Source organism: Glandiceps talaboti, chromosome 3 (genome assembly GCF_964340395.1).
Source record: "Glandiceps talaboti chromosome 3, keGlaTala1.1, whole genome shotgun sequence".
In the NCBI taxonomy this organism is placed as follows: domain Eukaryota; kingdom Metazoa; phylum Hemichordata; class Enteropneusta; family Spengelidae; genus Glandiceps; species Glandiceps talaboti.
The window spans coordinates 22,203,503-22,217,143 of record NC_135551.1 but is presented as its reverse complement, the minus strand read 5'-3'; the positions used below and the strand labels follow the sequence as shown (position 1 = coordinate 22,217,143).

The 13,641-nt window shown below is 36.9% G+C and overlaps 1 protein-coding gene across 1 annotated transcript; it reads right to left on the bottom strand.

The window, feature by feature from the left end:
* Positions 1 to 6,313: 6,313 nt before the first annotated feature.
* Positions 6,314 to 13,054, bottom strand: LOC144433216 (cytochrome P450 2U1-like). The gene is made up of 3 exons (XM_078121524.1): positions 12,694 to 13,054; positions 7,187 to 8,146; positions 6,314 to 6,495 (listed from the first exon to the last, which is right to left on the bottom strand). The coding sequence occupies exons 1-3, from the start codon at positions 13,052 to 13,054 to the stop codon at positions 6,314 to 6,316; spliced, it is 1,503 nt and encodes a 500-aa protein (XP_077977650.1).
* Between the last annotated feature and the right edge of the window lie 587 nt (positions 13,055 to 13,641).

Here is a 13,641-nt window from a genome sequence, read left to right as displayed (position 1 = left end):
TGTTCAGATGATCACATTCTTGAAAGTAATCGTGTACAACCTGCGAAAAAACACCAGTGCGTTTGCTTGATTGACGTGAGCCGAGGACAGGTTTCACGCAAATACAAAATTAACTACAAAATACAATACAACTGATACAAAAAAAAACAGTGAGTGCCTCTGGTATAGGTTCACGTGACGCTTTTATCACTTTGTTTATTCTTTGGAAGTTATAATGTAAACAATAACAGTCGGACTCCATTACTGATTATAATGTGTAGCATTCTAACAGTAAACCACAGACAAGTAACAAGTTTTTGGATCCGGAGCTTATGTACTGTTTATACTTTGATAAGTTACCAACACTACTTACATCACCGTGATGATCTTTGCATGAAACTTGTCTTATTCCTGCTTACCGAAATCAAGCAAACGTACCGGTGTTTTTTCGCTGGTTGTATTTTTTGTACTGCGGAAAGAAAACTGGTGGCGCGCGTTTTTTTACCGTTATCTTTAGAGGACTGCAGTTTTACGACAACGGATCCTCAGAACTACTCGGCAGTTAGAAGGGTATTGAAAAGTTTCAAGTAACGCAAATCACCTCTCAGACACCATACAGGCTGTGTAACAGCTCCGATCCACCGATTTTTGAGAGTTGGACGATTTTTTTACAACAGGTATAGTATCATTATGACCGTTCCGCAAAATATTCTTACGAGGTATAAATCGAAGTCACAAGTTAAGTGTGTGAGAGCTTATAGAAGGTTGTCACCTGTCTAATACCTTCAACGTCATCACTGACCTTTGACCGTGTCAGCTATAATATTCGCTGTAAAAGCCATACTGTTTGATATTTTCTGGACATGTTCGATGCTATGTATATATTTGGTTGCTGTATGTATCTTCTGTTTTCTAATTGAAACTGAAATGTTGGTCAGGCCAATTCCCATAACTCTAAGAAATATGTAAATAGTTGGGACATTCAGGTTGGTTTATAGGAAACCAAGATGATTTGTTAATATTTTGCCACCCGGCCCGACAAAACCTTTTTCATGATCGCTAGTCGAAGTGTTCATGGATGTCAGTCACACTTGAGCTTTTGGTTTACATTTAGGCAAGGAAAATGTTATCTTATCTATTCGTATAAACTGTTTGAATATAAAAATAATAATACTTTGAACTTCATAATATGCGTCATTCTGTTTTCATTTATGTAAATTTACATACGAAGTAACATATGCAAGAATACCGGTTACCATGAGTCGTTAGAGGGCGTTGTGCAACATTTACCCCACCAAAATGATGGGTCGGTTAGGAAAAAAAACTGAGAATATAACCGTAAGGCTTTCACTTGTGGACTTTTACACAAGCTTAGCGCAACGTAAAAGAATTTACATTTCGGAGGGAAAAAATCTCAATGGGATCGAGCCGGAGTAAAAAAAATCACTGCATGTTCATGTTTGTGAGGGCGGTTGAACAGCGCCACTAGTGGCAGAATCTGGTAACCGAGACCGGTCAGTAATGTGAAACACTCTTGTCTTATACAAAGTTTAGTTGAACAGTTTACGATGAGTATTCTATTTTACAGTTATGCAGATTTTCTAATTGTTGTGTTATTTGAATATTTGTAATCAGCTGTTTTATGCAAATTGTAGATTCTGTGATTTTTAGAATACACAAGTATATAACACAGAAAAACAAAACAATGTGTGGGAGGTCACCACACTGTATTCGCTGTCATATTTGTTAAAACCGTTACCGCTGTTGAATATATATTGCTGTGATCAGAACTTTGTTTATCTGTGGGGACAACGAGAACTGGTGTTAGTGCCAGAAAATCCTCTCCTTATCACCGGGTGACACTACCAAATGGGTATGAATTTATTTAACACGTATTTGACCATAACGCACAACAGGGTGTAATAATCCATAATAAGTGAGAAAAAAATTCAAACTCTGTAAATATCGTGGTTTTTGTGGGTATTTTTGCACGGTGCTATGTGCTGGGGTCATGTGTATCTGGAAAGCAATTTGTTAGGTTGATTACAAAACTTCTAGGCACCTTCAAAACCAGTTACATTTCGTCCAGATCACACCAATGTCTATTCAGCAGCTGCATTGGCTAGTTGTAGTTCTTTGACTAGTTGAATTCAATACAAGAAAAAGAGAAAGCAGTGTTCTCCCTGGAAAAAAGAAAACAGATCATTTAGCTCTAAGATAAGTTCTAAAATACACTCTTTTTACGATGAAAATTCTACTCAAACCATTGTTCAGTGTATTTCGGAATTACACTTGGGACAGTTTCGTGACCCAGTCCGTAATGTTCTATAGCGCCACTCTGAGCAACGATGCGCTCGTTTGCCATAGAGAGCTTAGGGAATAAGCTGTGTTTATACCTATATGTTGGTAGTAATATCTGATGCATAATAAAGGGAATCTGTGTATTCTACTAGCTAACACAGTGTTAAAGCTGTGACTGGAACGTGTTCGTTAGACATGAGGACATACTCAACATATCATACACCCTCAATAGTATTGAATCACCTATATGGGTAAACATATATGTGCTTCTGTACATATAATATGTTCAATCGTATTGATTTTTGGTTCCGCACAAAAATAAATCAGTGTCCCCAATGCGATCTCGATTTCAACCTGATACTGTACTACTTCTGGATACAGTCGACTATTAATTAACCTGCGTAATGTCTAATTATTGGCCATGGTATTTTAATGAATGTTGTTTGATTGAAAAAAAATGATATTTTATACAGCTAGTGCCAATTTAAGCACCACTTACTATTGGCAGAATTTTAAAAAACTGGTAGCCAGCTAAATACAAGATTAATTCGATGACGTAATTCATCATGCACATATACTTTCATTGCAGCTTGACAATCCAAACATCTTATGAACCAGAGTTCTTGGGAGAACATTGCAGCTCATGTAATCATTGAAGTGTGTATACGTTGCTGTGACAACCTTATGAAAGTCATTCAAGGACATGATATAGATATGTTTATTTCAAACAAATGATTTTTTTGTAATTGTAATTTTGTAATTATGTTAATTTGTATGATACACTTTTCAGAGGAAATATCTCGTAGCTGATGTAATTAATTGTAATGAAAGAATGTAGAAAGGTTAATATTCAAAATGTATATTTTCATTTTGTTCGTCGGACCAAATCTGCACACCACACGATTTGTATCACTTGGAGTTCATTTTCATTATTTTTATATGTATTTTTTTCTCATTGTATGACCCTTGACACAAAGAATGGTTTATTGGCTGTTCGATTGTTTGATCGGATTGAACATAATGTCAAATTATTCATTTTTGGATAATACGTCACTGAATTAACTTTCATTGTTGTCCTCAACAAATTTCGGTCTGCTTTGTCGCCGATATTTTTCATAAAATGAATCCATAGTTGATCGCACTGTGATTATCCAAACAACACAAGACAGTCTACAGTCGGGTTATAGCTGTTTTATGCTTTTGATGTGTTTGGTGAACATTGAGGGCGCTATTATACGATCCGCGTACTGGTACGATTAGTGCACAAGATTTGTACACCGACCATACTACCTACAGTGTATTTGATCGTCCTGTCAATCAAATCAACGTGACCAAATAATCACATTTTACTAATCGTTGAGCACTTGAAGATATATTTAGTCATGTCTTGTAACATATTTTGGTACATTTTATTGGTAATAAAATTTTATGTTGTACGTTTGTAAAAAGACGTTATTTATGAGTTAACTAGTCTGTTTATATGTTCTCGTACTTTGGATTCCTTGCTAATGATTGGTATTTGCATTTCCTATAGTTATAGCATGGAATACATGCTTGCTAAATGGCGTTTTATTCATGCATGCTTACAGACAGACAGACAGACAGACAGACAGACAGACTGACTGACTGACTGACTGACTGACTGACTGACTCACATAGCTATCTATATATATATATATATATATATATATATATATATATATATATATATATATATACACGTACGTACATACATACACGTACGTACGTACGTACATACAATGTACATACATACATACATACATACATACATACATACATACATACATACATATATACATACATACATACATACATACATACATACATACATACATACATACATACACACATATATATACATACATACATACATGCATACGTACGTACGTACGTACATACATACATACATACATACATACATACATACATACATACATACATACATACATACATACATACATACATACATACATACATACATACAATCTATAGATTTCAAATAAACTATTTTTATTGCTTAAAATTTAGTTATACAACATAATTGTCTCAACGTTTTACTTTAGACATAGAATATTAACCAGGGATGTCTAGTGTCAAACATACAAATACCATCCTATTATATACATACATATATAATTACAAAATTTTGGTAGATATGACAATTCTAAAAATAAGGCACAAACAATAACAAAAAGTAACTTGAAATAGCTAGTGCATGGTTACTTGATAGCCATCATCAAACCCCCTCTTTTATGAACATCATGATTTACAGTCTGGAAGTGTTGCTCTATTTTCATCTGCTTTCTAATAGTTAGGTTATAATCATAAACATTGGAATAACTCTTAAGCACAGCTGAAGAGGCTCAAAATTACAACCGTTACAACAAATCATTGTACACACTGGGAATGGAGATCAATGTTTTGAGGCATAACCCAACTGGCAACTGTGGATGCACGCGTGGAACTAGGAAGGATATATCTGTATGGAAGTGGACTGTGTTGATTATTGCCAACGTGTATGCGCATTCACTCTATATGATTATTTTCATTATATACAATCATGCACAGTTTAGAGTTGTGCGTACTCTTAAAATAATACAACACTCAGAGTCTCAAAAAAATATACAAATACAGGCACACTTTTCAGTAGTGCAAACTAGTTAAAACACACATGTAAAGTGAGGAACCTGAAAATAATAAAATGGTCGATTTGTTATCACGACGGCTGTGAAAAACGTTGTACTAGATCTATAGTTAGTAGAATTAAACCGCTATCTTGAACGTTGGTGTTGTGTTCATCAGTTCAACACCAAATCAACACAGTTTCACCTGTAGGGGTTTCTTTGAAAGTTTGCGAGTTCAACGTTGCCTACACAATAGCACATAGGCTTTAGGGAACCGTCATTATTTACGGGGGAGGAGGAATCTGAAGGGGGGGGGGCACTTTATAAATGCAAAGCTATAGAGGTTTTTGAGGAGGGGGTCACTCAAAATCTATGTGTAAGGTGGAGGGGTTACTCAAATTTCTCAAGCGAAGGAGGAGTTACTCATTTTAGCGGATTTTCATGGCCATTCCGCCGACTCCCCCCCCCCACTGTAAACAAAGACGATTCCCTTAGCGACTGTAAATCCCTACGAAAACTTGACTACCACTCTTTAGAAAATTATCTATACTTTATATAAATATAAACACTAAACTCTGATTTACAACAAGATTATAAGTTTGAATATAATACATTAGGTACTTTTTCTTAACGTCATACGTCACAGAACACTTTAAAGGGGGGGGGGTATCCTTTAATAAGCAGCATTGATCATTCTCACAAAGCCAACAAATGTCATTTTACCAGACATGTACGACTTAACATCTATAAATATATCTACAACATTTGGCAAATCTGACCTACAAGGGACCTGCTGTAAAATAGGCCACTGGGCGATCGCGAGGCATCATGGGTCAGTAAACAATAATAATAGCATTTTGCGTCAATATCGTTTGGGCATGCGCATATGTCAAGTGGTGTGCAGCTACTACCGCTAATAATCTATCTACGATGCATTACCCAGTTTAAAAAAGAACTGAGAAAAGAGTTGACAATTTTCATAGAGGTTTAAGTCAGGTTGCACTTTTATTTTTTTTTTTTTTTTTTTTTTGGGGGGGGGGGGTTAGGGAGTTGTTGGTTGTTTTTCCCTTTTGGAGGAGGGAGGCTCACTTTTTTATACTCCTTTAAAGGGTCGTTCGGTCGATCGGTCGAAGCAATGCGTTATATAATTCATAGTAAAGAATTGTTGGCATTCCTTAAAATATACAAAAAAATACTAGTATAGCGTGATGAGGTACGGCAATATTCTGGGTTTTTTTTATGAAATGTGACTATGTATGAAATCAGCATTGTGCGCTCCATGGGTCAAAGTTCATATTGGAATGTTTCTCATAGTCCCAGTTGAAGAAAATTTTGCATTGATAAGTGATAATAATAAGGTACGATGCCATCATCGGTCGCCATGGTGATTACATTCTAGGACTAGCACAGACTTGGAAAGGCTGCGGGCTCAGAGTTATTCCTGTCTTGCCGACCAAACAGGTCTCTGATACATCGTCTGGTAACGTGAAGTGGAACTTTTGCATGAGGCAGGAGAAGAAGAGAAATAATTCCATTTTAGCTGTCTGGTCGCCGAGGCACATCCGGGCACCTGTGTGAAAGAGATGAAATATACACGGGATACTTTTATCAAGTTTGTTTATATCTATATATGGAACTTATAATGTAACAGACATACTCAATGTGTTATAGTGTGTTACAGAAGTGTTCTATCTGTAAACAGAGTTATGGGAGCTGGACTCATGTGGTGTTTATGCTTTGATAAATTACTATACTGACGCTAATTACATTGTATGTATTTGCATGAACCTTGTCTCACTCCTGTTTACCACAATCAAGCAAGCAAGCAAGCGAATCGGTGGTTTTTTCTTTGTATAAATCGTTACTGTGACATAGACATAGAGGGCATGTGCAGTCGTCTGCATAGATTCGAATTCTCAGGTGAATAGAGAGGATATGCTAATTTCAAACTAGGATTAAGATCAGCAAACTAACAACCTCATTCAAATCCTTAGGGCTCCCTTGATAATATTTTAATAATGTGAGAACTTCGGATTCTTTGAACATTTTGAAAGAACGTATTAGAACTAAACAACTTTTAAAATTCATAGCTTCTTTATATTTGACTTGATGACGTAATGCAAAAGTAAAACGCTTTACAGTTGGTTGAGTGTGGGTATGTTGGTGAAATTGCTGCTGTGATTTCATATCAAATGCAGATAAGAAACAAGAAAACCAATAATATGCTAACAATTAGGACATGGAAAATGTTGTTGACTTACCTGTGCTGAAAGGTATAAAATGCTCTGGTTTCTCCACTTTGCCATCGTCATTCAAGAACCTCTCTGGTATGAATTTGTCTGGGTTTGGCCAGAGGTCAGGATCTCGCATTACAGACCACAGGTTTGCTATAACCATAGTGTCCTTTGGTATGTTGTAACCGTACAGTTGTGCATCCTCTATCGCACTATGTGGCATGGTGAGGGGTAGAACGCACGAAAGCCTCTGAACTTCCATGATGGTTGCTTCAATAAACGGTAAACTCGGTTTATCATTCAGGTTCGGTAGTCTATCGTCTCCTATTACCCGGAGCAGTTCTTTCTGCACCTGTTTTTGGACTTCGGGGTACGCCACCATATATAATATGCACCAAAGAATAGTGGTCGCTGTTGTCTCAGTTCCAACGGTAAAAAGGTCGTTAGCAACGCGACGAATATTGTCATAGTCGAACGATGTAGTTTCCCCCTTCTCATTTCGGGTTTGGATCTCTCTCAAATACAAATCTAGGAAATCACGAATGTCATCAGGATTGAAAGTGCGTCTGTGCTTGTTGATGATTTCAATTTGGCAAGTACGTAGGTAGATGTGGTTGGATAATACTTTCTTGTAGTTACCGAACGGAAGATACTGTAAGAGCGGTAGGAAGTTGACGGCAGACGCTGCTCCACACAGTCTCATGTTTCTATGGTGAGTCGTCAACAGATTGCGAAAGTCTTGGTCATCATGGCGAAACCGACGACCAAAGACGATAGAGAAGATGATATTGCAGACAGAATTACGGACGTAGTGGAATGGGTCGAATGGTTTGCCGTCCAGTTTATCAAAGGATTCGATCAAGCCGTCGACTTCGTGCATCACTTTCTCTTCAAATGCAGATGAACCCCAGCCAAAGCTCTTTAGTGCAGAGACAGCAAAGTTCCTTTGTTCTTTGTAGTTGTCGTTGTACGTAGAAAATACAATGCCTACAAAATAGAGACAAAAAGGATACAAATATATTAGCTTTAAATTCAGTTTTACCTCGAGCTCGAGTAAATTCTATTTTCTCAGGCAGACCAGAGTAGTATTTTTTAAATAATTTTTTAGACCAATATAACAGAAATTTATAGTTTAGATATAAATCTATACCTTGATTTAAAACATATTTTAGATTTGCAAAAAATATTACAGGTTCTAAGATTTGCTTCTAGAAAGATTTAGGCGGGAATGTGATATTTGAATATTATAACACGTCGTTTTCACACAGCCTTCAGTGATTGGCTTAGATCGTGTCATGTGGTATGGACTAGTGACCCATAGTGACCTGAATTAATTTGCATAAAGAATGTAGTTGTCGTATTCTATTTTTCCCTAGGGCAATAGTCATGCAGCACGGAAGTTTTATGGGGATTTGCTTTGACCATGAAAAAATATATATGTACCTGAGAATGAGTTATAAAACACATATTGCCTGGCTTTCGCATAACAGTAGACGTCATATTATCCCTAGTGCTGTTAATATGCGACAAATATTTCCCTCTGCTTTCAACCTCGGGAAACAGTTGCTGTATAGTAGCCCTCGGGGTTAATATATATATACCAGTATATATATACCAGTGCCCTCACACCCAAAGACTAAGTGTATGAGTGCTAGTTGGTTGATCGCACTTTAGAGGGCACAGTTTGCCTCAAGTTATTTACCGCCTCTTTACTTTAAAGAAGAGCATGTTCAATAAGATAAGTATCGAAATACAAAAGAATTCCGACCACGAGATTTCAGGAACGCCTAACAACTTTCACCAATAACACTCGAGGTCAACATACAGCCGTGAAATTTGCCTTTCATGCAGGTGACCTAAACTGAATTAATGTGTATCCTACTATAGTTCAAATGGTATTCAAAGCAGATTTGATCAATTGCTAGGTACACTGCTAGTGGCTGTACACGAAAAAGAATCGCAGGTTTATATATATGTATACCATGTTAATGATAATATTAATGTTAGATTTTATATAGTGTTTCTCCACACACTGTACTCAAAGCTGTTTTACCTCTAACGGCACAACGACTCTTTATGCTGCCTCAATTCCCATAGCAACCTCTGTAAACGCAAACTATTAAAAAATATTCGGGTGACAATTTCTATCCTATCAGGTTCGCTGTTAATTGTACAGCTGGGTTGATTTGGGTTCAAATCTTACCCGGTGACTTTAGCCAGTTACAAACAACCGGCAGTACTAGTTAACTGCGCCATGCTCGAACTTGCAACTTACAGATTCCAAGCCGGCCACTCTAACCGTTCGATCACCACATGTTTACACTCGTTCACTCGAAATACACATATTTTCGATGTTGACAAACAATAAACGGCATTTCAGAAGATGTTTGACAGTTTTATGCATTCTTGTTTTATCTATAATTAGAATTGGGAGGAGAAATGTTAGAAGGTCGACACTAAACTTAGCAAGACGTAAATCTGCCGTAAACAAATATTTTGGAACTTTTTTGGCCGAGTACCACGATTGCAGTGTTAGCATTGGAAGTACACGGTCGCATGACCCTTCACACGAGGGTCGCCAACAGGTATAAATAAAAGGAGCGACCTTGACTACATAGTGAACTAGAGTTGTGACGCCGTGAAATAAAGTTTGGCCTTCAACCTCGGAACACCGACTATGGAATGATACAACGGTTCGGATAGATAAGATAAGCGCACTACTGTCTTACAAAGTCCGAAACTGGTTTACTGAGTGGTACGATTGACGATTCCTTATTCGCCAACTTCAATGAATGCTTCAACGCGAAACATTTTGTGGAACACAGAGGAAATTCGCTTTTTATTGCTTGCGGGTTCAAATATTTTTTTGTCCAAAAACAAATGCGAGTACGATTATTGGATCTGGACTTGGGTGACATGGCCACCACTTCCACCCCGCTCCCACCCCGCAAGATAGTAAACGTATATGTTTCAACAACCTGTTAGTTTTAGTTCAATCCACAAATGAGATTTCAGATTAACATTTCAGGAGTTAGGACACGGCAACCCAAGAAAATAATTTACTGTTGTGTTTACAGTAAAGTTCCACGGTACTTCACATTCCAACGAGTCAACCATGCTTCATGGCTGACTACAACCTGTAGTTATATATTGACTTCGAGTGGACGCCGGTATGTCTCGTATTGGGATGTTTCCAGTCACAAGCTATCGATTCAAATTTATATGTAAGCTTAATGAGGTTTCGGTGCATACAAATTGCATGATACGGGCATTTTTTTCAATTGAAGAATGTAGTCGTCATCACTTATGATATTAAATCTATGGGGAAAAGGACAGAATATCTCAAAACCTTTCTTTGCATATTATGTCTTCATTAAGTTACATAATGGTGCTGTTTTTCTCTCTCCTTTCTTTCTCTGTCTGTCTGTCTGTCTGTCTGTCTGTCTCTCGCTCTCACACTCTGTGTCTCCGTCTCTTTCTTTCTCTCTCTCTCACCCCTTCTTTCTGTATCTGTCTCTGTATCTCGTTGCCTCTCTCTCTCTCTCTCTCTCTCTCTCTCTCTCTCTCTCTCTCTCTCTCTCTCTCTCTCTCTCTCTCTCTCTCTCTCTCTCTCTCTCTCTCTCTCTCTCTGGCGCGTAGTTATCGCTTTTGGAATGTTGTTATCATCATTATTGATTGGACTAGAAATCGATTAGTTGACACAAGGATCCTGGTAGTGCTAAGTCTATGAGTATTTTAAGAATTCAAATTGCAGTACACTGTGATGTGTGTGAAGGGGTCTGACACAAATACCGATGCACAAGTAATAATCCCATAGAATTCCATAAATGATAAACCTGTATATAAGCTATTTATAATATCAAAGGGCCACAGTCCAATTCTGAATTATTTTTTTTAAATTTTTTTTTTGCTATTTTTTTCGTATGCAGTGTTATTCTAATTATTTCGACATGATAGTTAATCACCACTAGTAGACGAGAACTTAACAGCATTACAATTATGCAAACTAAGTGAACGATTTAATGACATCATTATTTGTGGATACGCCAAGAAATTGTTTACGTTTTTGATGTCCAAAACTGTACATTTGCAAGCTTATAAATTCTAAATTTCAGGTAATGATACGTTTGTGCTCATTTCAAAGCACAAATCAACTTGAATGCAAAATTATAGACGAGTTCTGTGTAGTAGTAGTAGTAGTAGTAGTAGTAGTAGTAGTAGTAGTAGTAGTAGTAGTAGTAGTAGTAGTAGTAGTAGTAGTAGTAGTAGTAGTTTATTATAGTGACATGCAGATTTACAATAATTTACAATAAATATACGTATACAGATATACATCTGCCCAGCCCCTTCGGACTTATAAGTCACTTTTTTCAAAACAAATTAAACAAATAGAATATCTATAAACTTACATACAATGTGTGTAATTATTGGTTGAACAGAACAATGGTGTCTGAAGGTGGACAAAGAAGCTTTTTTTTTTAAGTTGTCATCATATTATTTCTTTACACAATAGTTCAAAGAAAGTTCACTGTTTTGTCGGTCTCATTGAAATCTCACTTTCAGATTCCAATTTTGCTGATGTTCAGGGAAAAAAAAAAGATTTAGGCATCCAGAGTTGTAGAAATGATTCTTCATGTGGATTATATGTATGTTTTTTTTTATCAAAGTGTGTATTCTAGTCGAAAAAAACACACACGTCTAAATCTGTTTTTGAAGTGGTCATGTGAATGAGGATTTGGGTCTTTATTTTGGAGTTTTATTTTATGAAACAATTTGTTCATGGCTTCCTAAAAGTTTGTTATTGTACTCACAATAACAAACTTTTTACACGATTTTTAGCTTTTTGCAAGATATTTAGTGACAAGCACGGACTTGGTCTTTGTCATTTTACAATTAAAAATTCAAATTAAATACCAAATCCTCATCCATATGGCCGCTTTGATTTATCTGGGATAGTTCACAGTTTATTGCTAATACCGCTTGCCTGGGTAGTAGTAGTTCTGAGTTAACAAGATGAAAGTAAATTATACAGAACAAAGAGTTCCCAGTACAAAAAAAAAACTGGAATTCCATATTGGTTACACGGTAGGAAAATATTGCCACGCCAAAGATTACACAAATATATATTGAAAAAAACACGTGTGCTTACTTATTTCTGATATGCCTCACTGAACCATAGCATAGTATTCAAATGTAACGCTCGAACACGCCTAATCAAAACACAGGACTCGATGGAATTGTCCGAAAAGTGCCAGCTCTCAAAATCTTAGATTTGTAGAACAAGTAAAACATCTTACTTTACATGTAATTAGTTGAGACAGTTGTGATATACTGAATCAGATTCCATTTTAAACCTAATTGAAGTCACCTTGAACTGTTACATTACATTTACTTAATATTAAATTCTACTAAATACATTAGCAAGGCTTATAATGAAGTAAATATTACCAAACGTGTGCACCTACATTTTGTAGATGTATATATACGACTCTGCTAGCCATGAATTCAGTTGTTTTGATGACCGCCGGTCTTACCTCGTCCTGCTGCTATTAGGTCAGATAGTACCATCTTGGGTCGCCCTTTGAAGGTATCCCCTTTGACGATGAACGCTTCTTTGATGGCTTCGTATCCATTGAGTACAACAACGAGGTGACTGCCCATCTGAAGACTGAACACTGTACCATACTTCTTCGCCAATTCTGTCATGCTCTTGTATGGAGCACTCTTGTCTAATTTTGGTAGACAGCCGATAATCGGGAAGCCCCAAGGTCCAGGGGGAATAGGTCCACGCCTGGCCCTCTTAATGCTCCTAACCGCAAGTAGTGTTGCTAATATCAAAACAACAGAAGTTAGGACGACCGTAACCGGCGTGTGCTGCAAACCTGTTTCAAACATTTCGGTAGCTACTACAATGTCTCGTGTCTCAAATCAATATGTGTGCTTTTTGGACCGATGCTTCTTTATTTATAAGTTTTGTTTACATTATAATACTCATGTACACATCAACCACGTGTGTACGTCAGGTAAGTGGTTGGGTCACGTGGTACGTCTGGGCTCGGAATGTTATATTTAAAATAGCATGACCGGCCTTGACGACCAGTGTTGGCATTCTGCCAACCTCGACATTCAATTCTCTTTTCAAAACCTTTTAGTCACACAGGATAAGGTCAATGTCATTGCCAAAGTCGAAGTCTTGTTGTGAATAAACAGGAAACTTTGAATCACAAAAATGTCGTTATTTTTTTCGGTCAAACACACGGTATTCAGTCTATTTCGGTTTCTTTAGTTTCAACTACACTTCTATCTGAAGGTTGGTATTTAGGGCAATTACTGTTCCAAGTACGATAGCTCTTGAGGATGTATATAGATTGTCTATTCCTTCCGTCGAAATAACATTTCAAGTACAGAGTTGATAAAAATGACATTCATTAAATGCACACGTGCTTTACACACACATTCAACTTCAAAACTGTTACTCAACG